Source organism: Octodon degus, unplaced genomic scaffold (genome assembly GCF_000260255.1).
Source record: "Octodon degus isolate 3935 unplaced genomic scaffold, OctDeg1.0 scaffold00243, whole genome shotgun sequence".
Classification (NCBI taxonomy): Eukaryota; Metazoa; Chordata; class Mammalia; order Rodentia; family Octodontidae; genus Octodon; species Octodon degus.
Window position 1 is genome coordinate 1,473,780 of NW_004524819.1, and position 27,114 is coordinate 1,500,893.

A 27,114-nucleotide genomic window follows, 5' to 3' on the forward strand; every position below is an offset into this window, starting at 1 on the left:
AGAGAGAGAGAGAGAGAGAGAGAGAGAGAGAGAGAGAGAGAGAGAGAGAGAGAGAAACGGGAGGAAAAGAAGCTATAATGTTTGTTCTCAATCATGTTATGTTTATATGGCGCTTTATGTTTTTCAGAGTACTTTTTCAAATGTTATTTCATTTTTTACTTCTGTAGTGCAGGTAAAAGATAGGGAAGGACTTCTTGAATTATTTTTTTGGACAAAACAATGGTGGCTCAAAGAGCTTTTAGGCTTCCTTAAGCTATGAAGCTGAGACCAGATCTTGGCCGCCTGACTCTGAGTTTGGTATTCTTTCCAAAGCAACCCATTTTGAGGATCAGTTTTTATATTCCCCAAAGAAGATGAAAACCAAAGAGTAGCTACTCATTTTCCATTTTGTGTCATCTTGCTTATTATTGTTATATTGAGGGAGATTTTCTGGATAGGAACTAATATAGGCTGAAAGTGACTTAACACTTACTAGTGTCAGCATTGGCACCTCAGCACATTCCAGTTTACCAACACAACAGCCTAACAGGATCAGAGATTCTTCCTACCAAAGAATATTCTGCCAGTTGGAGTTTATTCAGGAGACAACATTTACCACAGTACTTGGCACAGAGTGGATGCTCAAGGACAATTTATTGAATGAATGAGTGAATGAATGAAAAACTTCAGAACCAAGCAATATCAGAATAGAACTAATTTAAAACATTATACAGAATTATCGGATGAAATGACTTCTGTTCCTCTTATAGACTAAAGAATCCTTACTCTCTTGAGGGTAGATAACAGGCTAAGGAGGCAACCTATATGATGGCCTGTAGGCTTCCTCATATTCTTATTTGAATCATGAAGAATGAGGGATGAAGGCAGGGAACTAATCTCTTGCCATACATCTGGCCAACTCCTCTAGTCCTGATCCCTAATCTGTGAAACAAAGTACACTGGTATGCTGCCAGAAAGTCTCCTCCACCCAGTGATTGTAGATTTGAAGCATCACGATTGTGACAAATATGTATCTAATAATTCATATCTGGCTTAGAGTCCATCCCTTGTTTTCTATAAATACAAAAGCAGATCTTACATGTGTGACTAATGCTTTATTTTTAGTATTATATTACCATCACCACAGCTGCCATCATCTTCCTGAAATATACATCCTGGAAACTGAAATCCCCAGTTAACTATGTTGATATTGAATTCACACCCAGTGGAATTTTTGAGCTATCCCTGATATCAAGACACTTCTAAATCAGTTAGCATGGCCAGAAGCAGTTCTTCTTCTCCTTTGTAATAACTTGTTCCATTTCTGAGAACTAAAAAACAGCTTTAGCTGCCCCCACCAAGGCCCATAGTCACTATTCAGCTTTTGTAATGAGGAAGAAAGACAACAGGCAGAAAAGCAGATTTGTCATAAAGTACTGGAAGGAGAGGAAGAAACCAGGAGGAAAGTGGGAGAAAGCAAAGTCACAGAAGCAAAAAGTAGGGTAGGGGTGTCCCCCATTGTTATTTATTATCCCAAATTTCTTAGTTTTATATGTATTTGATATAATTGAAGGGGCACACAGACTTGTCATATTTTGATTACATATAGAATTAAATCTTTTATATTCCGGTCACAAGTTGTGATTCTGAGTGGGCATATTCAGGGGACCAGGATAAACAGAACTGTCATTTCTTGCAGTGTTACTATTCCTTTGATTTGCTAGTGCCTTCAAAGCATTAAGGACTAGTTCTCACAAATAAAGCCATCTGGGATGTGTAGGTGTCACCTCTCAGAAATTGTGTAGGAAAGTTTCCAGTTGGAAAAAGTGCGGTTTAACCTGTTCTGGTGCAGCCCAGGTGTTAGTTCACTCATTCAGCAAATACTTATTGTTCTGTTACTATGACTCTGGAGCTGTAGGCATAGTTTCAAATTTTTTATACAAAAGTATGAGCAAGAGTGTGAACCCCAGTTATATGGAACACAAGAATATTGGCCATTTCTAATGTGGCTAACATAATCAAAAGCTACACTTACTCTGAGGATGATGCTCCAGCATTTCATATATTTGACACCAAAGTAGTTGCCAACATAGACAGGTCTGCCCTGTGTTTTTCTGGTCATGAGATGAAAAGTCAGTGAAAAAGTGCTTGTCATTTTTGAGCTTCCTTTTTTGTTTTTCCAAGTCTCTAGCCACCAGCTATCAGTGATTGACAGCGTAGCTTTTTTTAGAGTTTAGTATTTAGGAATCAGGTACTTTAGGAAAGAATAATGAAGCATTTTTTTAAAAAAATCTTAAGGCTACTAAGGATTTTCTTAGTTTCCCTGCTTTTGCAATATTGTGTTTATAAAATATAAATACTTGCAAATTTGAATATGCATAGTTTGGGGGGGGGACTTCTGGGAGATAATTCCTAGGAAGAACTTTGAAAATGACACTTAAACATTAAAAGTAATGGGCACTCACAATCTCTGTGTGTTATTATTTTTGGTACTAATGGGTGGATTCAGCTTCTTTATCCTACCAGGGATGAATTCCCTGTACTTCTATAGATGACATGCCAAACACTGCCTGTGTTATAGATTCAAAGGGAAAAATTGGGACTAAATTTTATGCCAATGATCTTCAAAGTACTGGTATATGGGAATATCACTTCACATCATGGATAAAATTTTGAAGACACAGAAGGCCCAGTATGACTTCTTTTCCCATTTCCACTGGTATTTCATGTTCTAACTTCATAATTAAATCAAGTCAGATAATGTACATATGTACTCATAGTACTAGCTGTTCTAAAATGTTCTAAAAGAGTCAGCCAGCTGTGTATGGTGGCAGTCAGCCACCTGGCTATGGTGGCACAGGTCTGTAATCACAGCACTCAAAAGGCTGAGACAGGAGGATCTCCATGAGATTACAGCCAGCCTGGGCTACATAGTGAGACCCTGTCTCAGAAAAGCACCCCCCCAAAATAAAATAACATAATATAAAGAGTGAGCCAGTCATCTATAAACTACCTTGTTATTATCTAGGAAATGCATAGAACTATGCACACATGCTCTTGTGAAAATTCACAGGTGCTGATGAGGAGGGAATGAAGACAAGTGACCATAATAGAGTTAGCAAATACTGAGTGGACACCTAAGCATTATGTTAGGTGTCCATTTTTCATACACTTTCTGAAGTTAATCCCTCAGTAGTACTTCAAATGTAGCCACTTGACTAAATTTTGTTAATTAGAACTAGTGGGTGACCTTGAGAAAATTTAATCCACATTCTAACAACAACATCCACATTCTTTACACTAGCATGTTAGACAAAGTATGGACAACCAAGAATATTCTCAATTTTGTACTAGGTGCAAATTAACCGCTAAAAGCATCTAGGTAGTAGTGATGGCATAAACCAAGTGTCTTGACATCTTAGTTTAGAAACAATAAATATCCTAGGTCATGATAATTTTAACTTTTAAGATAAAACCTGTCAAGTAATGGGATTATTGTTTAGAGAAAAGAAAGCTCCAGTGTCTCAAATGAAACTTTATATTTATATATATATATCTATGTCTATATAATTTGTCAAAAATCTCTGTTGTTCAGAAAATAGCCAGTTATCATTTTCATTTTGTGTGTCTGAACATATATGCATGTGTGATAAAACTGTATAAAGACAAAGCCAAATTGCAAGAGGACAACTACAGATGTTGTTGAGTAAAATTCCAACTATTCACAGAGGCTGGGAAATCTAATCAGTAGAAATTTCTAAAATGTGAAATGATCTATTAAGTGGCCTAAGTGTCTTTCGAAATTGTGGTCTTTATTATTTTATGGTGGTTGTTGGAGAGTGACTCAGTCTAAGCAACTGAATAGTCCAGTTCATAATTATACTCAATAGATTGAGTTTGGAAGGAATTGTGATATTTTATAAGAAGCTAAATACCTACTTACACTGCTTTGTGGCTAAAAGAAAGTACTTGGAAAGATAGTACCGTACATGAGAAGAGATCACTGTGAGATCAAACAGTGTGGAAATTGTGCTTGTTTGTTCATATTATGTTCTGAAACTCTACCCTTCAGAGTGGACTACTGCAAAAACAGAAAACCTGATTTTTATTAAAAAATCAAATTGAAAATCTTTGTAAACTTTAAAATCATACCAGAATATTAAGCAATCACAAGTTTACCACTACATTAGATCATTTGATTGCTAAATATTGCTTCTTCTTTCAGTTATGCAATTGCTAGTTAAGTAATAATAAAAATCACTATTCCAGCCATCCCACAGAAAAAGCTAAACGTTACTCATTTGAGTCAGACCAAGACAAGTCAGGGCAAATGAAATTAAACACTTTTGTTCACCCATAGAGGTTTTAGAGCAAATCTCAGATATCCTTGATTTGTTTGATAAGAAAATATGCTATCTAATTATATCCTGGGAAGGAGTGAACATGTCCGTATTTGCTGAAAGCCATCAGGCCCTTTACTGTCATGGTAATTAATCCAGACCTTGTTGATGAAAGTCAGTAGAGCTGGCTTATCATTGTTTTCTACCTGGAAGGTCTCCATCATTCAACCACAGGCTAAAACATCACACCTAGACGTCTGCACTGCCAACTACCTGCTGTGTTCATTTTCAGATGCTCTGTTCTGCACGGACTACTGTGCCTGTTGCTGTACTGTAATCAAAGGCAACAAGTTTACCCATGTCCAGCTTACAAAGGTAGTAAACTGAGAGGCAGACATTAAGTATGTGAGATTTTTGCATTTATCTTTATAGAAAATAATCAGCAAAACTTTACAATTCACTGATTAGAAATAAAAATATATTTTGATTTATTTGTTATAAATCAAAAGGGAGAGAGATCAGTGGTCTAAGCACCTGCCTGGCAAGGGCAGGGAGCCAGGTTGGATCCCCAGTACTACATACCATGCTAGCCCTACACCATGCTGGCCACCGAAACCAGGCCTATAATCCCAGTGCTGGGGAGACTGAGACAGAAAGATCACTAGGAGTCTGAGCTGCAGAGCAAGAAACTGTAACAAATATATAAATAAATGAATAAATCATTATATATATATATATATATATATATATATATATATATATATATCTGCTCTAAGATACTATGTATCATAGTATGAGGAGATGGTAGTAAGAGGAAAAGTAAAGCAAACACATGCCATCTACATTAATTAGAGAAAAAGAAAAAAAGCTAAGGAATATTAAAAACAATACTTTCCCTGACTTTTAAGAAAAATAAACGATATTGATTGTAGATTGCACCATTTTTTTACCTCTTTGTATTCTCTGCAATGTAACTTTGCATTTCCTTTCATCAAGAGCAGGAATCTATTGAAACATCCTTCTAAGAATGTTCAGTTGGGCTGTGTTTGGTGAGGCATGCCTGTTAATCCCAGAGCTCAGGAGGCTGAGACAGGAAGATCATGAGTGTGAGGGCAGCCTGGGCTACATAGTGAGTTCAAGGCCGGCCTGAACCACATGAGACCCTCTCTCACAGACATATACAAAAAATCAGTTGAAGTGTCATGGTAGAACATTAGATCCACAGAGAAAAACCACTAATCCTAGTATACAACTCATATCAATCTGAAAAATGTGAAATGATAGTATAAAGGTTGATTAGTTTTCTAATTTTGGAATTAATTAGTAGAAGCTGGGCATGATGGCACACACTTGTAATCCAAGCATGCTGGTATGCTGAGGCAGGAGGATTGTAGGTTTGAGCTGAGCCTAGAGAATTTAGTAAGGCCCTGTTTCAAAAAATAAAAGCAGCTGGAGTTGTAGACCAGTGCAAAAGCAAAGAGTTTACTCCCCACTACCAGAAAAATAATAGACATAGGTAAGAAACAAATCACAGAAGATTCATCTAAGGTTAAAAAATTATAAGTTATCAACCATGATAATATGTAATTAAAGCACAATAGAATGAGTGGCATATCCACAAGACTTGAGAGAAAAAAAGATATGTATTTTCTGTGCATAGCTAGGACCATAGGAAATAAGCCCTACTTCCAGGCTAAATTTCTTTTCTATTAAGGATTAGGTTATATTATAACAACAAATAAATCTAACATCTCAATGGTTTAAACAAACAAAATTTTATTACTATTTTGCATGATTATTGCATATTAGCTAGGGACAAAGGGTTTATTCAACATTTTCCTCCCTTATGGGTCCAACCTAAGGGTAGGCTTTTTCACTTTCTTCTACTATGTTTTAAGCACTTCGTGCGCTTTACCCATTTTTTTTATTTTTTATTTTTAAAGACAAAACAAAAGAGAGAATAAAAAATAGTATTAAAACAAAAATTACAAGTGATACAGAGTTTCACTTAACAAAATAATATGAATTTCACAGTATTTGTTGTAATGCATAGTGTTCTCTTCCAAGTAGCTGTTCATATTACCAGATATATCCATGCAAAATTGGAAGAAGAAAGAAAGGAAAGAAAAATATATAAGAAATTGAAAAGAGAAAAAGGTCAAAGAATTAAAAAAGGAGACAAAACAAATTAAGCATTAACTTCTCCTTTCCATAGACCAACATAAATCCACAGTGCAGGTGTCCAAACCATCCTACTTACATACATAGATAAATCTCTTTCCCCTACTCTTTCTCCTGTTCTCCTCAATTCAGTAATTCCTTCCTTTTGATAGGTTCATTCCCTATTCCCAGCATCTATTGTACCCTTCAGATTCCATTTTCTCTTTCAGGTTCTCACACTAAGGGGACAATACGATGTTTGCACATGTGGGTCTGAATTATTTCACTTAAGAGTAGAGTTTCTAGCTTCATCCATTTACCAATAAAAGTCTTAAATTTATCCTGTTATTTATTTATTTATTTTTAATGTATTTACTACAGGGTCTAAAGGGTCTCACTACACAGATAGGACACATAGTGCTCCTCCTATTTTCAGCCTCCCAAGAGCTGGGATTACAGGCGTGTGCCAGTATGCCCAGTCTCAATTGCCATCTCAGCACTCCCCTGGGGTTGGCCAGCATGGCATGCTGGGTATCAAACCCAGGTTCCTGAGTCTGCCTAAGCAGGTGCTTTATTCCACTGAGCTATCTGGCTGGCCATATCCTGTATTATAGATGAATAACACTCCATTGTATAAAAGTACCACATCTTCTTTATCCATTCACCAGTTGATGGGCATTTGGGTCGTTTCCATGATTAAGCTATGACAAATTGCGCTGATGTAAACACAAATGTATGCATATTGGTGTGGTATGATGTTTTCAGTTCTTCTGGAAAAATACCCAGGAGAAGAATATCTAGGTGAATGGGACCTCCTATCCTACCTTTTTAAGGAATCTCCACACTGATTTCCATAGTGATTATACCAGTCTGCACTCCCACCAACAGTGGAGAAGAGTTCCTTTCTCCTCACAACCCCTCCCGCATTTGTTATTGGCTGACCATTCTTTCTGGACTGAAATTAAAATGTCAGTGTTGTTTTAATTTGCATTTCTCGAATGGCCAATGATGTTGAACATTTTTCATGTATTTACTTGCCATTTGTATTTTATGCTTTATCCCATTTAACTTCAGAGCATTTATCATCTCTATTCCAAGAGGAGGAAATTGAAACAGATATGTTAAGAAATTTCTCCAGTATTATGCATCTAAGAAGCAAAAACATTCAGATTTGCATCTGGACAGTATGCTTCTCCCTGAAGTGATTCTATACCTTCATCATGATGATGAATGATCAAGGTAAATAAGTGGAGATGAAAATTCACAAGGGCCAGCCAAATAGCTCAGTGGATTAAAGCACCTGCAAGCAGGTGCAGGGGCCAGGAGTTCGATCCCCAGGCCTGCCCTGCCAGCCCACCCCCGGGGCAGTCTGAGATGCAATTGAGACTTAGCAGAGTGGTGCTCACCTATAATCCCAGCTCTTGGCAGGCTGTAAACAGGTGGATCACTATGAGTCTGATCTAGTAGTGAGACCCTGAACACCCTGTAGACCCTTCCATAAAATATAAAAAAAGAAAGAAAAGAAAAGAAAAGAAAAGAAAAGAAAAGAAAAGAAAATTCACTGCAGTGAGAAAAAGGCAGGATTTTATTCTAAAAACCACTTGTGAAAAAGAAGGCAAATGTAAAACCTAAAATTTTAACTAGTAACAGTTACCAAAAAAGTATAATTGGGTCAGGATATTAAATTAACAATAAAAATCAGGTGACAATAACATGCATCTCTTTTAGTAAATTCATTTACTCAAGAAAATAATGAAAGCATAATCCATAATTATGACGCAGTGTGAACTCTAGATTAAGAACCCTTGTGTGTCTTGGAACACACAGGATTAGAGTTCCAGTGACACTAGCCACTGTAATGTCTCTCAAACGTACTGGTATTGGTTCCAACTGAAGATCTTCACATTTGTGCTCCCTTATCTGGAATGCTATTCCCCACATATCTGTGTGCCTTGTACCCTCACCTCCTTCAGATGACAGCTAAAATAGTATCTTTATGAGAGAGGTCTTTCTGATAGTCCCTCTAAATTTCCCAATATCTTCTCTTTCTTTTATACCCTGTCCTCCTGCTACAGGGGAAAATATAACTCTCAACCTGCTAGATGTCAAATATGTCCAGTTGGTGCCACTTCAAATCAAAGAATGAATTTGAAAGCACAAAGGAAGTTAAGATTATGAAAGGTTTATTGAGGAATAGGAATGGCTCCTAAAAGAGGGAACTGAGGATCATGAAAATGGGTTTCCACTGAGGCCCTTTGTCAGGGATAATTTGTACAGCAAAGCCACAACATGAGCATAGCCTGGATCAAACTGCCATCAACCTGAATTATAATCTGGTGAAGCGGTTCACGTAGCAAGAGTACATAATCCTGGAGACAACCCAGATGCCTATCAACTGAAGAATGGATAAAGGACATGTGGTATTTTTATATAATGCAGTATTATTCAGCTAAAAAAAACAGGATAAATTTGAGTCTTTTGTCAGTAAATGGATGCAAGTAGAGACCATATTCTTAATTGTAATAAATCAGACCCACATGTGCAAACATTGCATTGTCTCCTTAGTGTGACAATCTGAGAGAAAAAAAATAGAATCTGAAGGGTACAATAGACACTGGTAAAAGGGAATGAACTTATTCAAAAGGAAAGAGTTACTGATTTGAGGAGAAGGGCAGGAGAGGGAGTGGAGAAAAGAGATTTAACTATGTATGTAAGCTGGATGGTTTGGACAACTACTGTGCATTTCTGCTGGTCATATGGAAAGGAGCAGTTTAATTTGTTTCATCTCCTTTTTTCAATTGCTTTTCCTTTTACTCCTCTTAATTTCTTATGCATTTCTTTCTTTTCTTTCTTCATCCAATTTTGCACACATATATTTGGTAACAGGAATAACTGGTTGGAAGACAATACTATGCATTACAACAAATATGGGATTAGTTTCCTAAGTGAAATTCTATATCACTTTTATTTTTTTTCAGTTTTAATTCTAATTTGTACTCTCTTTAAGAAATAAAAAAATTATAAAATTAAAAAAAGAACAAAGGCATTTTGGAGAAGGGATGGGTCCAGATGCTCTGGGTACCCATCAGGGTGACTCATGTCTCTCTGCAGTTTATTGGACCAGGTGGTGCTAATGACATTAAAATTCTTACTTACTCTTTGTCTCTTAGGGAGGCATGTAGGCCTGGCCTTTTTCTGGTGTACTGCTACCAAAATTGTGATGTATTTCTTCTTTCTGCTGGATTCCTTGAGATCCCAGTTCCTGTCTGACTGTATATTAATTTCTATCTAACTTAGCTACCTTTGATTCTCCTCTCATTCATTATTTACTTATTATTTCTCCATTGCATTATTGCCACCTGATCATATTTTTTTATTTTCTGCCTCTCTGCTGGAATATAAGCTCCATGAGGGAAAAGGCCTTGTTATTTTGCTTTCTTGAAACTTAACATAATGTTTGGTAAATAGTGAATGTAAAAATGTCTAGTAAACAGTGAATGTGAATATTTACTTCACGAATTACTGACCTAACCTTGTGTTACATGTGGGAAGAGAATGTGTCTTCAAAGGTAAAAGGAAAAAGAGGGCTTGGAAGCACACCTGAGGAATACAAGTGAGACACAGCTTAGAGACCTTGCAAAACAGGAGGCATAAGAATTCCGGTGATTTCTCTAAGGAAGAGTTGTTAGACACTCTCTCAGGCTTTCACAGAGAGCACATTGGACCAGCAATGGCCGTGACTCATCCACATGGTTGCACTGATGAAGGTTCTACAATCTGAGGTACAGGATCTCAGGACAAATCCTGAGGGCATTTCACTGACCTTCTCAGACCAAAAAGCTACAACTCTTGTTGCATAGGTCCTGCTTTACCTTGGTCTTAACCATCCAGTAGAAAAGTATGAAGTCGAAATATAAGAAATAAAGCCATGCTGTTAAGTTGAGCTGTGGGGGACTCAGGTCAATAATTTCTGACATTGCCAGTTAAATATAAGACCCAATGCTATTATAGGCTACTGGACTCTTTTAGAATATTTTGCTGAGTTTACACACCTATAATATTCAATAACGGAACTTAGAAAAAATGGGGTATACCGATGAATGTCCATTTTGTATCTGTGTATTCAAAGAGGTTGGGATAGATATATAGTTGCATTCTCTTAATGAATAGAATGATTTGTTCTAATGGTGTTTGTAAATAGGATCACAAGTCCGCATCTTGTACAGCAATTAACCACTAAGAAGAATATATGCAGTGTATTATTTGTTGAAACTGTCCTTCCGATTTGATTTGAAACTGTCTCATTGCTATCTGTTTGTCAATAAAACTTTGAAAAAAAAAACAATATCATGTCTGCGACTTTTATAGCAATTAACCACTAGGAAGAATGTATGCAATGTGTTAATTATTGCAACTGTCCTACCAATGTGATTTGAAACTGTCTCATTGCTATTTGTTTCTCAATAAAATTATGAAAAAAAATAAGATAAAGTTTAGAACTGATTAAGATAAAAAAAAAAAGAAACCAGAGACTGCTGCTGTTTTTCCCACTTATACTCAAGGGCCTGTGGTTTGAGTATGATGAGCTTAAAGGTTGACATTCCAACCATTTTAACAAAAGGACATATTTTATAACAAAAGCTAGAGCTCTCTGACAATTGATTTTGGATAAGGAGCCAAAACGGGCAAAGAGCCACCATTTTGCATCTTACAGAGAGCATGAACTTTAAAATTTACACTTCAGTGCACAAATAATGCCATCCTTCTGGAAACACAGATGAATTACATGGGGAAATACATTGCTTGAAAATGAGAAATTAACACAAAACAACAAAAAAGCAAATTAATGTCTTTCAAAGCCCATTTCAGCTCAAAGTATATGATGAAGTTGTGCATGTTTTCTTGAGGTAAATCTCCCCCAAAGTTTCACCCCCTCATAACTTGAACTTGCTCCCTTACCTGTGTGAGTTCAGCATCAGAAGGACAAGTAAGTAGAAAAAAAAATTATCATGGCAACTTTATTTGGCTCTAAAACACAATCCTCAGTTCAGGCCCCAGGTCTAACTCCTAATCATCTTCTGTCAAGTGTGCCTATGGAAAGGATTTATGTTGTAGTGGAAAGCTGGCACAGGCAACTTCCATGTTCTCCACTCCCTTCATGATGAGACTTTTTCTGAAACCCACTTTAGAACATAAGAGAACCTGTACTATATCATCCTATAACTCAGTGGTGTCCCAAATTTTCTGATCAAGGAGATTATGGGGACACAGAGGAAAGTGATCGATGATGCAGAATGTACCTAAGGAAAGTCACCTAGAGACAAAACATTCTCTCAGGCTTTCACAGAGAACAAATTCACCAAGCAATGGCCATGATGCATCCACATGACACTGACACTGACAAAGGATCTACAAACTGCATTACAGGGTTTCAGGATAAATCCTGAGGGGATTTGACTGACCTTATCAGATACAAAAGTTACATTTCTTGTTATATAGGTCTTGCTTTATCTTTGTCTTAACCATCGAGCAGAAAAGTATAAAATCAAAGTATAAAAAGTAAAGCCATATTAATATGCTGAGCTGTAAAAGGCTCTAGTCAACAACTTCTGACATTGCCAGTCCTACGGATAACCCACTACTATTATGGACTACTGGACTATATTGGAATATTTTGCTGAATTCATGCATCTACAATATTTGAATGGCAATGGGATACCTATCTCTGACAAAAGTAAACAAAAAGGGGGATATAAATGAAGGACCATTTTGTAGTGAATCTATCTATCTATCTATCTATCTATCTATCTATCTATCTATCATCTATCTATCTATTCAGATCACTGTGGCACCACTGAGTTTCTCTATACAGACTTTTGCTTGCTAGAAGCATCCACATCCTCTTTGTACTCTTCACCATGCACTCTTACTTCTGCCTAACAACACATTTTACTCCTAAGTTTTACTAGAAATCTTATCCCTTGAATGTGGCCTTCTACACATTGCCAGAGGAGATTGCACAAAGTGGACAAGTTCAGTTCTTCCCCAACTTATTCAGTTCTTCCCCAACTTAGTCTCTTTTTCATTCAGCACATCAAGAATGGAGCCTACAGGCTTTCATGGTAGTTAAAAATGCAGGCCTCCCCACTGTGGATGGTCTGCAAATTACATTTGGGAAGCATTGGTCAAAGTAGTGGCAGAGCAGAAGATTATTCTGAAGTCTGCTTTCTTACACTCCCATAATCCTTCAAAAGAAAAGCCTCAGAAAATTTGTAAATGGCATAGATAAGAGTTTGACTTGCTCATAAATTTGTCTGTATCCTGGTATGGGGAAGAATATGCTTCAAGCTGGACTAGATTCTGATAACTCCTACCTATCTGGATTCAGAATCATGGCCATCTGTGACCAGACTTCCTGCTTAAAATTGCTTTCTTGCTTACTGCCAGTGTTTCTTAATTTCTGTTGTGTTGGGGATTGTTATGGTTTGTGTGTAGTTGTCCCCCCAATGCCTCATGTAAGTTATAGGGCAGACAGGGCTGGAGGAACAAGGAGTGGCTTCAGGGGTAGGGCCAGAGGACCAGGGCAGGGCCTGAGGGGTGGGGCCAGAGGCACAAACCCTTAAACTGGCTAGTTTGTGTTTCTCAGAGATGTGAAGAGGGTCATCCTGGACACGGCAGTGCCCCAGCCTCTACTACAGTGTCTTGAAACTTCAGTAACTGTGAGATTAAACCTTTCCTTCCCTCATATTGAGTGTCAGGTATTTGTCCCAGCAAGGAGAGAAGAGTAACTAATACAGGGATCAAACTCAAGGTTTTGCTCATATTATGTAAGCAATTTACTGCTGAGTTATATGCCTAGAGCTGGAGCCATCCCTAAGCACAGTCCCACTTCAATTGTGTAAAGTCCTGTAATACACAGTAACACATGTCATCAGGAAAAAAGGACTAGTGAAGTTCTGGTATACATGAAAGGGGTTAATTTAGTATCAACTCATCTGTTACATATAAGATATGATTTACATACATGTAACAAATATCTAAATATTAGATCTTTGATTTTAATTTTCATTCCACATATTAAAGTTAAAAGTGGCTAAACTGTCCCTTAATTTAATTAAATATAGGCTAGAAAGTAGAAATGATTATATCACCATCACATAAACAACTGGAGATTGAATCAGGTAGAAAATAGAGGCTTCTTGAACTTTGCCAAGCACTGTGCTTGCAGCAGGGAGGCAAAGCAAAGAGTATTAATGAAGATCGTCTGGGCGACTAAGTGGTCTCTCTGACTTTGGATACTTTAACACTTTGACTCAAGAAATGACAAACCTAACTTATGACATTATTAGTTTTGCCTTCTATTGCAAGGTCTATGCAGTGTGCATATGGTAAGGAGTGTGCATGCGCATGTGCACGCGCATACACACACACACACACACACACACACACACACACACACAGGTACAGATATTATATCCTAAGCATGGCAATAAAAGGCAAGCCAGATGTGTATGATTTTCAAGCCTATTTTCAAGGGGGGCACTATGCTATATTCACAGTGAATTCCATTTTAGAGTGCAATGGGATCTTTGCAGCCACATTTGGGCTGGCAACTTGCTATTTTTTAAGCATTTTAATTATGCTATTTCTTATCAAGACATTATTTTTACATTACAGAACATCAATTAAAATATAAAATGCAAAGTATGCTATATAACCCAATAATTCAGCTCCTTAAGTGTTTTGTAGACATATTTTTACTTGGACATCAAGAGGTTTGAACAAAGATTTTCATAGCAGAATTGTTTGTAAAAGAATTTGAGAAACTGTGTAATGTTCAACAGAAAAATGAATCAACTATCACCGGGCCATAGGATACAATACAGCATCTAAACTCAACAAGGCTACTCTGTACACACTGATATTAAAAAAAAAAGTTCCTAAGTTATACTGCTACATAAAATGAGCAACCTATAGAATCATATATATTTATATAACATAAAAATACATTCACAAAATAATGTTTATATAAATGCAAAACAAGTGCCTGGAATAATGTACATCAAAATGATACCGGTTTTTACATCTTTGTAATAGATAGATAGGTAAAGGCCCAAAGGCAAAGTAAGGCAAACTGCAATCCCAGCACTTGGAGGCTGAGGCAGGAGGATCACCAAACGTTTGAGTCCTTCCTGGGCTACATAGTGAGTTCAAGGCCAGCCTATACTTCATAGCAAGACTCTATCTCAAAAAACAAAACAAAACAAAAAGATGGCAGGTCAACTTCTTGTTAGACTTTTTATTACATTCTAATAGTTTACATGAAAATAATGTATTCAAGTATTATGTAACTTTCATTGTTTTAAGATTAATATGTAATTGTTTAACTATTTCAAACTATGCAATACATGAGGAAAATATTAATATATTTTCTCCTTCTCTCCTCCATAAGTTGTTTTTTCTTTCTTTGGAGGATATTTTAGTTGTTTTTATTTTTAAATTTGCTATTAACAACAATATTACAGAGAAAATTGTTGCTGCTTTCCTCATTTTCTACTCAATTTATTTAAGTAGTATCTTAGTTACTTTTCTTTCATTGCTGGGACAAAATATTTGACACCCACATTTAAGGAAGGAAAGGTTTATTTAGCTCACAGTTACTGGAGGTTTTGGTCCATACTCAGCTGGATCCAAGGCAAAGTGGTACATGGCAGAGAGTAAAAGTTCATGGAGGCAGAAAAGAGCAAAACAGCAAGAGCAAAAAGGGAGGAGCAGCGGCCATGGCAGCTAGCAAGCCTCTCTCCCTTCCTTGTACAGCATCCAAGCTATCTGCCCAAGGGTGCAGTCATAATCCCAGAAGCACTCACGCCCATAATCACAGCATTGGATCATGAATTAATCACAACCTCTAGAAGTCTACCCCATGATTGCATGAGGCTCTGAGTGCGTAGTGGGGGGACAACTAGACACTAACCATAGCAGTAGTATAATACAAAGAAGTGTGGTATGTGATATAAGCTATTGCAAGTTTGACCAGAGGCTGCAAAACTGAACCCCAAAAGAGCATGCTAATCATTCCCAGAACATTTTTTTTTCCTGTGGTAATGCCTATCATCATGGCTGCAAACAATGGCAGCTGCATCCAGACATTCTGACTTGGCCTTAAGCTCGGACCATAGCTGACTTCATTTTCTCCCTTCGACTAATAACCATTTATGGAACAAATGCAAAGTCTGGCTTGATGAACCAATTAATGAAGAGGGGTGAGTTGTGGGAGTGGTTGGTATATGCCTAGATTTGCACCAACTATGAAATGGAGACAAATAATCACCCACACGCGGACATGTTTGCTTCAGCCAATATAATTTTGGGTAAACACAATTTAAAAAATCTAATCAGCACCAAGTATCAAGGGCAAAGTACTTAATTACCATGCATGGGGTTTCCTTAAATGTACTTCTCTAGGCACAGTGTCAAATCACATAACATTCCTCAGAGTTTTTCATTCCCTCACTCTTACCTTCTCCTCTTTTCCTCTTTGTAGGTGGCTCCCCAGAGCAACCTTATTCCTTGGTCATAAAATAGCACGGGTTTTTCTCACATTTTTCAATAGCATTCTAAAGATCACACAACTATCTTTACTTAAACTTTAAAAATGTGATACTAAACATTCAAGATGACTTTAAAAATGTGATATTCAAGGCAGGAGGTGAAAACACATTCAATGGCTCATACTTAGATAATACCCAACATGGGAAGAGCAGAAAAGCATTTTTTTACTAGAGAAAATGTAATAAGATGCTGCCATCATTTAGGCAGTATACTAGTGCTTTACTAACATAAAATTACAGCTTTACAAAACCTGAGTTACTATTTACATTTGAATACCCTAATTTTATATACTTAAAGTCCTTAATTGAAAAACAACAACTCAATCGCAATTAACAATTAGGACAAGATTCCTTGCCAGAAAAATAACCATTAAAAGCTAATAGACTATATTCCACGATTTTTTAACTTCAAATTTTGTGTTAAAATTGTAACAGAAAAAACATACGATATTGATCATGTTGCAAATGTCAATAGTGGATCTGAGTTACTATTTTAATGGTATTTATTTGGCATAATATATTTATGTGATTCCATATTTAACCCCACCCCATTTAGAGTAAATACAATGCCATTTCTTTAGCTACTGAATGACCAGCCAAAAGCAAAAGATCAGCACAGAAAGATAATCTTTATTATATTGTAACTAGAAACTGAGCAGAGAGCAAGCTCACGAGGTATAATTTGAGTTTTTGAAACCAGGCTTCAACAACAATAATCAAAAACAAGTCTTAACTGCACAGATATTTTGGTCACTATTATAATCTCCAGGGGTACAAAAGCCAGCAGCATAAGGTCACATAAAATTAATGGCTGAAATTTTTTAATGTATCCAAACACAGATCATTGTATTAAATTCTATCATTTTGTTTTCCTAATATTTTTCTTAAATGTTGAACAATTATTGTTACTCACAAGCACACACACAGTACTCCTACAAGAATACTGCTTTAATATTCTTAGGACTAACACTACTCGTTTCTTTTCTTCAAAAACTGAATGACGTGGGAGGCTGAGGCAGGTGGATTGCCCTGGCTTGGAGGCCAATCTGGGCTACATAGTGAGACCCAGCCTCAAAAAAAATTGAATGAGTAATGATTCCAGTCTGTATTATTTTATTAATGGTAATATGCAAGACTGACTTTGTTTTCAAGGTTAAATACCAGATTGACTTCGCATTTGGTGGACGGCTATGTACCTGAACCTTTATATCTTTTACTTTCTTAACAAATTTAAAGAGTTCTTAAGCCCTGAGATATTAGATAATTTGTTAATGATTGTATACTTATAATTTAGACTTTACTCCATTCAATTTACAGCCCAAGTTTTTAAAATTATTTAAAAATGGTTATAACTAAAACAATGATAAAATACACTGCTTATATAGTTAAGACTACTAATAAGGCCTTTAACTAAGAGTTGCATATTTTATGCATTTTTAACCTGCTAGGTACAACTCTTACAATGATGTTTATAGTTCTATCACTAGTAAGTGCTTTTCATTTTGCTGACTACATGGACAGACACTCTTCTCCTCTCTTATAAACAATCTCTCTCCTTTTTTCTTTCCCCCCAAAAAACCGCTAGTTTTCCAACTGAACAGCTGCTAAAACAAACTTGTATTTGAACGACATGCTGATAACTGTAATGCCTAACAGAGAAATATGTTTACACAGGCATTCAATATTTGTTCCAAATGGATGAGTGGATTGTAAGGCAGTTGTCTGAATCATGTACTGTTCATCATATGGTCTAACAAATTTTGCTTCGCCAGGGATTTCACATTATCAGATTGAATTCAACCTCAAGTATAAATCCAACAAATTAAATTTTTTAAAAAAATAATTATCATTTTTCAGAAAAAGTGAACAAGATAATCATAGTTCCCACCATAACATTAGTTATAGAAAAAAAAACAAAATTACTTTTCACTGAATATTAACATAACTAAGTAAGGGGAAGAAATTTAAAAAAAAAACTAAGAGGTGCTAGCTAATTCTTAGCATTTCTCCACATTTTTCCTTGTAGCTTTTTTGGTCACATATTTAACTCTGGTAAGTTCTGTAGCTGAAAGATAATGTGATTTTTCTGAATGGATTTTTCTATCTCCTTAGGTACATAATAAGGTTAGTGAAAAGCCGGTGTAAATATAAGAATATATTTTATATCATGCCATATTTCTCCATTTGTTTTTTGCTAATACTCAATTTTTCCTATTTAAATGATGCCATATAGAATACAAGATAACCTGTTAACATACTGTGAGATTACTTGCTTGTAATAGTCAGTTTTAGTTGATAGCTTTGAAGCATATTGCACACTTGTCATCTAACATAGTCATCAGTATTACTTTGTGGAAAGGATACACTGACAAATTCTTAAGTTAGTGGCTTTAGCCCAATGTTTTTAGATGGTCACAGGACAATTGCAATGGCAAAAACATTGACAATGCAGTTCATGGTTCGGTTCTCCCATCTTACAGTACAGGTTCCTAAAAGTACACAAGAAAAAAACTTTCAAATATTAGCAAAATATCAAAATTACCAAGGCAATGGGGACACACACATACACACATTTTCCACATATTTTAGTATTATTTATTTAAATCTGTATATGTTCTCACACTTCATTCCATACTGGTCTGAAGTTATATTTATAAGTAGGTTTAAAAGGCAATCCTGCTGATAGAGCCTATAGAATTTAATTTGAGCTAAATAGGCATTTGATACAAAGCATACTAACTTTGCTAGAAATTTGGATTTTACGTTCTGGGCAAATCAACTGAAAGGTCTCCTACCATCAGATGTGGTGTCCCAAAAACATGAGCTGGCTGTGTGAAAGCCATATGCACTCCGCTGGACCACTGCACAAGTCACTACAAATAAAATCACAGAATCAGGACACTTACAGACAAAGGAAAAGTCAAGATTGAAGTGTTTGAGTTCAGAGTTGATCACAAGTTTAAACCCAGCCAGGGCAATGCGGTGATTTACTGAGATTTTATCTCACAAAAGGGGTAGGGGGTACCTGGGATGTATTTCAATGTGAAGGCTCCAGGTTCAATCATCAGTACTAAAAAATAATTTTTAAGAAGCTGAAAAATAGCCAGTACACTGAAAAAAGTCTCTCATCTTGATTATTACAATTTTAAGGCTTCTGCTGCTGGTCAGAGGGAGGGTCAATGCTATAACCAATTACCATTGTACTTCAGGAAAATTCTGGGGTAACCCATATGCTCTGCTGGGGGCAGAACTGAGATACAGAAATGCAGGAAAGGGTCAGGTGTATAACTCAGCCGCATAGTGCCTGCCTGGAAAGCACAAGGTCCTGAATTTGATACCAGGTACTAAAGAAAAAAATGCAGGAAATATTTCACTTCACATTTCAGTTTATGGTACATTACAGTCCTGCAGAGAGGCATGAGATTACTGAAAGGAAGACAGAGGAGATTTTGGCAAAATGAAAATTGCTGCAAATGCAAAAAGCATTGCCACCTAGGGTTCTTTTAGGTATTATTATATACTATCTTTAAATGGATAATCAAAAGCCCTTCATACCCTATTAATATCCACTTTCGGTGCCTAATACTTATCTATGTTCTCAAAATTCAGAAAAAAAAATCATTAGGACAAAGGTGGGCAAACCAGCAAGGAAGGCCACTGATGCTTACTTACCAATGTATTTGTATGCTTTCCCCAGCTTAACCAAATGTGTGAGTGATTGCTCCACCATGCTTGCAGTCCACTGGTTGATATTGTTCTGATTGTAATCCTCACCTCCTAATACCCCATCCACACACTAGAAAGGGAGAGGACAGTTAAATTAGCAAAAACAAATGAGTTTTACATAAGCTGCAACAAAAATTCATTCAAAGCATAAAATACACATACAACCCAATGAAGCATCTTTAAAAATTTATGTTTGGTAAGTATTTATTACACACTGTTTCTGCATGCTTAAGAGTTTTCAAAGAATTTCCATAAACATTTCCTCACTCTATGAAATACTATGGATCATATAAAGATAAATATGCCAAGGCTGCTGTGCTGAAGGACTTAACCTAGCAGAGATGATAATAAGGCAATCTTTGATATCCACAACACAAAAAAGATTAATCATAGGGGTACAACCCACTCGGGCCCCCCCTTCTGTCCTCCTGGACAGGAGCTTTCTTTCCTCCAATAAATAAATTCTACTATTAAAAAGATGCTAAGTTATAAAATAACTGCAGAGTAGGAAGGGGCTTAAAAGGATGATATTAACTGGTTAAGGAATAGCTTTGAAACAACCAGGATTTATATTAGAGCTCAGATGCCAGAAACAAGGGATGTGACTAATTACAGAGATATTTCTTGTATATAATAATCATTATTTTCATTTACATTGTGTAATTTCTTAGTTATAAAACCACTAGCATGAGTGCCAATGAAAGTAAATAAAGATGCTTTGGAAAGAGCAAATCTAGCGCTCCACAGTGCTCACTTGCATTTACTTCTGACACCTGATCAAGTACATCGGCTTTAGAATCACAATCCTAGGTTTCAAGGTAAGCTCTTCACATAGCCTCTATGTGATCTTTAGCAAGTGACTTATGTCTTCAAACCTCTATTTTCTGAATCCTTATGAAAGGATAATGGTATTATCTTATCAGGTTGTGAAGAGGATAAAGTGAGATGATGAACGCCAAGTGCTCAAACACAGTAAATGACACAAAGTACAAAAATAAACTATTCCAATATCGCTGGTGTTTTTATATTTAAGTGACAGAATCTGAAAAATAAAGCCTTCATTCATTTTCAGAATATAGCTTAACACACACATACACACACATTCATGCACAAGTGTGCTTTGATTCAATACAATTAGATTATAGTAAAGATTCATAGAGCTGTTGATATAGAATCTTAAGCTGGATAATATAAAATCTTGACTAACAATAAAAGGTAAAACAAGGAAATACTTTAGAGGGGTTGACAAAAGTCATGTGACTCCAATTATTCTAGAAAGTTCAGTAACAAGACAGATTAGGATGGTAGGAGACTAAAGGTCAAGGAAGCAGAGTTTTAATTCCAGTTATATCATGACAAAGTTGATGACCTTGGGATTAACCTTTTGCTCTTTCTAGATGGCCTTTCTTTAATGAGAAAGTGTGACTAGGTTTTACTTGTTCCCTTCATCCTCAGATTGTGTAATAGGAATATTCTAAATTCTACCCTAAGAAATAAGAAATACTCTGAGGAAGTGGGTTGCAATGTTAACAGCCCTGCTAATTATTATTAACTAATATTTGGTCTAACTACCAAAATCAAAGATGCCCACTAGACAATGATATCTTTAAGTAGCTGTGTTCCCAAAGCAAAACTAAGCAGGACACACAGCAGGGACTTAATAAATGTAGGATGTTGATGCAATATTGCTTTAATATGCTCCTTGGCATCTTCAATCAAATCTACTTTAGGTAACATTCCAAGTTAATTTGATTTGCAAGTCACTTTTTCTTTGAGGACATTTTGGGAGGGAGAAATTTTCCTACTGTCAATAAGTTAAATATATGTATAATGCTAATAAATGGGTCTAAGTTCCCCAGGAAAGATATATATTAGCATGGAAGTCAGAAAACTTAAAGGAAAGAATAAGATGAGCAAGAGATACAGAAAAAATATAACTACAGAAAATGATGTAACTGCCTAAGAGCTGATGAAATGATTTGTCATAGTTCTCCCTCTCAAACTTTTCCAGTGCTTTAATCAAAATGTTTCAATGATAAAAAAATTGGTTCATAAGAAGTAGGAAGATAATGTAATAGAATGATCTGTTCTAATGGTGTTTGTAAATAGGATGTCATGTACGCATCTTGTACAGAAATTAACCACTAAGAAGAATGTAATGCAGTGTGTTAATTATTGAAACTGTCTAACCGATTTGATTTGAAACTGTCTCATTGCTATTTGTCTATCAATAAAATTATGGAGAAAGAAAGAAGTAGGAAGAGCAGAGACATATAGATCAATGTAACCTGTAGTAAAACAGATTTCTTTGAAATATTATGTTTCATATAAAAAATTCAACTGAATCTTGCTTTTGATGCTAATGTGTCAGTTTGTATCAAAAATGTTTTCAGTTTTTATATAATTTAATGCTTTCTTGCAAGTAAAATTTAACATTTATGCTCTAAAGGGTATGTATGGCCAGGGATTTAGCTCAGTGGCACAGTGCCTGCCTGGTGTGAGGTCTTGTGTTCAATTCCCAATACCCCATTTTTCAAAAAAAAAAGTATATAGTAGCTTCTAGCACCACCTACCTACTACCAAGTATGAACATTCCAGTTTAAGCAGTGTAGTTCTTTTAATTCAATAAAATGTCATTGCAACATAAACCAAAGTATATCTCCTCTCTCATTGCTTCCCCATCCCTCAAATTCTATTCACTAGAGGAAAAAACTTTCAGTGTACAACTGTCTATTATTGCAAGAATTATGTATCTCCAAATAACATTTATATAAATATTTATAGATTTTTGAATAATAGACAAATCCATAGAATCCCTGCTATCACAGATGACAATTCATCTTCCTCAGGGTACCTGCCTCCTCCCTCCCATCGTTAAGTAGTGATTTCACTACCTTTTTAAAACTTTTAAATCTTATCTGTTTACTATTTATGTATTTGGTACAGGGTCTCACTACACAGCTCAGCTCAGACTCTCTTAGAGATCCTCCTGTCTCAGCCTCTCCAGCACTGGGATTACAGACATGCATCACCACACCCAGTCTCGATGGCTTGCGTGGTTCTGGGCTGGTACAGCATGCAATGCCAGGGATCAAACCCTGATCCTTGTACTTTGCAGGCAGGCACTTGCCAGATAGACCACTGAGCTATCGACCCAGCACCTGAATTCACTATTTTTAATTCCATATAATGTGTTAACACTCTTCAGAACATATTTCTTTTCCACTCCTGGCAACTCCTTGCACACAGAGTTTTCCTTAATATCCTGGCCTTGTATTTCAAGTTATTCCTTCACATAGCGATGGAGTGACATATCTGGTTGGTGGGTGACCAATAAAATTGCTATTGTAATTTTAGAATGGGACAAACATCTGGAACTTGACTTTTTTTTCTCCTACCCTTTATACCCAAATCAATGAAAGTCATTAATCTGGGAGTTTCTCTCTGCTGACTACAGCTTTCCCTTAGATATCTCTTCCAAGATCTAAACTAAGCAAGAGTAAGTAAAATAACCTAAAATCATCTATGTAGATTTTTATCCATAATAGGGGTGTTTCCTTTTTATTCTGATGACTCTTTGTCTTTTCATCTGCTTCAACACTTGAGTAAGGAAGAAGGCACCAAGAGACCTCACCAAAGTCCCGACATGTTTTTTTCCATAATTTTATTGAGAAACAAATAGCAATGAGACAGTTTCAAACCAAATTGGTAGGACAGTTTCAATAATTAACATATTGCATGCATTCTTCCTAGTGGTTAATTGCTGTACAAGATGCGGACTTGATATCCTATTTACAAACACCATTAGAACAAATCCCTCCATTCATTAAGAGAATGTAACTATATATCTATCCTAACCATTTTGAATATACAGATAAAAAATGGACATTCATCTGTAGCCCCCTTTTTTTGTTAAGTTCCATCATTTAAATATTATAGGTGTGTTAACTAAGCAAAATATTCTAAAAGAGTTCAGTAGTCCATAATAGTACTGGATCTTCCGCTTCACTGGCAATGTCAGAAATTGTTGACCTGAGTCCCCTACAGCTCAACATAACACCATGGCTTTACTTCTTATACTTCGTTTTTATACTTTTCTGCTGGATGGTTAAGACCAAGGTAAAGCAGAACCTATGCAACAAGAGTTGTATCTTTTGGGTCTGATAAGGTCAGTGAAATCCCCTCAGGAATTATCCTGAGATCCTGTACCTCAGACTGCAGAACCTTTGTCAGTGTCAGTCATGTGGGTGAGTCACAGCCATTGCTTGGCCAATGTACTTTCTGTGAAAGACTGAGAGAATGTTTTCTCTCCATGTGACTCTCCTTAGGCACACTCTACATCATCAATCACTTTCCTCTTTGGCCCCATAATCTCCTTGATTAGAAAATTTGGGACACTACTAAGTTACATGACATTACAGTATAAGTTCTCATGTGTCATGAGTCTTAAGTGACCTTGGAAGGCTAGGGCCAAAATGTTGGCTTTCCTTGTGGCCCTCCTTTTTCTCTAATTTTGGTCTGCAAACTTAGGTTGTTAACCCTCCAGAAGACAAGCTTATTGTTATTACCTTACAACTTAGGCTGTTAAGCTTAACCTCACTATCTGTCTGCATATCAAACATCTTAGGCAATAATATGGAACAGGTATTTTTCATCAAGTATTGATATGTTGAACTTTAAGTCCCTCTACAATATGATGAAAAAACATTTAAAAATTAGAATATATTTTTTTAAAATAGGCATAAAGAATTATATACTTCTTATGTTTACACATAAGTCCAAAAATCTAACCATATACAACCTTGAAGCAGGACAGTCCCACAGTATTCCTTTTCGTATCTCTTACCTTCATTCACCACCTCCTTCTTTTTGAACAATCATCTACCTGAGAGATAGCACAGCAGCAACTGGCATGAACATGTTTTTTTTTTATGTTACGCTGTGCAAGAATAATTTCTGTTGACTTTTGATTTTGAAAAATGAGATTGTTATCATTCTTCTCCTCCTCATTAGTCACTAATTCAAATTTTCCTTATTTGTGCTTTCACAATATTTTTAATAATTACTTGTTATATAATTAATTGCTTATGATATAAGTAAGTGTTTCTGGACTATCAGGTGTTAATATGATTTTGGCCTATTAAGACACAGCAAAATTTTCAGATGCCTGTCAAGTCCTCTCAAACACTTAGTTGTTCCCAGGTGTACAGGCCAGACCTGTTTGATCTCTTTCTGATCAGGTGCCCCGAGAGCAATCAGGCAGGTGACGCACTGTCTCAGGATGAACTGATGATGGGAATGACGCTGATCCAGTCCAGACTTAGAGCAGTCAGGGCCTGCTAGGAAACAGGCCCCAACAGCCATGGAAGACTGCCTTCTGGGCTAGCTCAGTTTTTCCTCTAGTACTTGGCAGAGTTAGAGATGAGTAAGTACTACTAAAATGTTCATAGTTACCTTTCCCATCATGTAATCTGTAATGGTATCACTAGAATAACTAAAGTTCTTCAGCCAGAATTGATTCCCAAAGAGAATTGGCTTCCTATCTGCTTGACAAAGGACCAGATTTCATGTTTTTCAGTTTTCTTAAGATTTCAGTTTGCTATAATATCAGTACCTAAATTATATTAAGTGATGATATTTGTTATTATATGGAGCTCAAACAACAATATAAAGGCCAAGGGGCCTGCTGCTTAGCTCAGTTGTTTAAGCACTGTCAGGCACAGGATACCGTGGTTCAAACCCTACCTCCAACTTCCTTACCAGACCCGCCCTTAAGGCAGGCTGAGCCAGCTGGGGTAAAAAATCCTTCTCAACAATATAAAGGCCAAAGGCAGACACTTCTAGGATCTTGTATCTATTGAATATAATAATGTACATATGTATCATGCATGTACTTTATGTTATAAAATGTACATATATATGCATATATGCACATGCTTTTATAGAATTAAAAATTAAAATAATGGTCTACTGTAATAAAAAACTTATTCAAAAGACAGGATATCAATTTTAGAAGACAGAAAAACTATTTTCTAGGCTAAGATGGTCCTTACACATCTCTTTCACAGTAACTTTCAAGATACTCAATAATACATTGAAAAACAGAAGCATCTCTATAGTTAGTAATTATTTAAAATTTTATGGCTTTAACACTAAGATTTCTAGCCTTAAGTGAAAATCAAAACTTGTAAAAAAGTTTGTAAAAAATTGCTAGCTGTGTAGTAAGCTTCAAAGTGAGTATGTATAACTCACCTCTTTGACGATATTATGGGCTTCATCAGCATTGAAGCCAACCTAAAAGGGAAACACAAGATAAAACTGCTTTGAACACAAGAATTTTAAGTTTATATATATATATGGCAAGGCACAGAAGACCCTCAACTGGCTTAGACAGGTTTTAGTGACAAGAGACCATAGTAATAGGATGATGCAGAACATCAGCTCTGTTCTGCTACACACACACACACACACACACACACACACACACAAATTGTTTCCCCACTTCTCTCTCTAGAGACTCCAGTTCATTAGTTCTGGGAATAACCTGGACAGTTACAATCTTTTGTAGAAGTGCTTTCTTTATACAAGTGATTCTGATGAACATCCTAGACTGAGAATCACTGTATTGTAAAGTTTATGAAATATGAAGGGAGTGGTTGCAAAACTTACAGGTTATTATTATACTGAAAATAGTTTCAATTTTTTTTTGTATTTTTTTAGGGAAGGGTCTACAGAGTGTTCAGGGTCTCACTACTAGAACAGACTCAGTGATCTGCTCTTTACAGCCTCCCAAGACCTGGGATTACAGGCACGCCACAATGCCCAGTCTCAATCATCTCAGAGTGCCCTGGGGGCAGGGCCAGCATGGCAGGCCTGGGGATCTGCTAGTAGGCACTTAATCCACTGAGCTATTCGACCAGCCCAAAAATGATTTCAATTAAATGAGAAAATAAAGTTACTTATAAGAGAATATTTCCTTGGTTGTTTTCAGGTTTTTCAAAATTTAGACTAGGCAAAAGTGTAGCTTTCCTGAATGAAAGATTATTACAATACTTGGTCATGCATTATTAATGACTTTAGAACTACACATTGGTCCTCAAACTTATGTCTTTTCTTTGGAGTAGCTTGCTTAGGATCTTGAATTAACCCAATAGTTGATGACATTCAAGTGTCCTAGAGCAGAACTAGGTTATGTGATAAGACTGAAATCTAAACCAAGACACTTGAGGTGATACAGGAGTCATTCCTATGGAGACATTTTTAGGTGCTTGTCGCATCAGCAATTTGGTTTAAAAAAA

General features: G+C 36.3%; 1 protein-coding gene across 1 annotated transcript in view; it reads right to left on the reverse strand.

Moving 5' to 3' along the window:
* Window positions 1-17,135: 17,135 nt before the first annotated feature.
* Dynlt3 (dynein light chain Tctex-type 3) overlaps window positions 17,136-27,114 on the reverse strand; it is an 11,591-nt gene continuing 1,612 nt past the window's right edge. The window contains exons 2-5 of the mRNA XM_004645899.2: window positions 26,069-26,110; window positions 19,763-19,886; window positions 18,886-18,963; window positions 17,136-18,579 (exon numbers count right to left, since the gene is read on the reverse strand). Of these exons, the coding sequence (XP_004645956.1) occupies window positions 18,503-18,579; window positions 18,886-18,963; window positions 19,763-19,886; window positions 26,069-26,110 (321 nt within the window). The 3' untranslated portion in view covers window positions 17,136-18,502. The remainder of the gene's footprint in view (window positions 18,580-18,885; window positions 18,964-19,762; window positions 19,887-26,068; window positions 26,111-27,114) is intronic.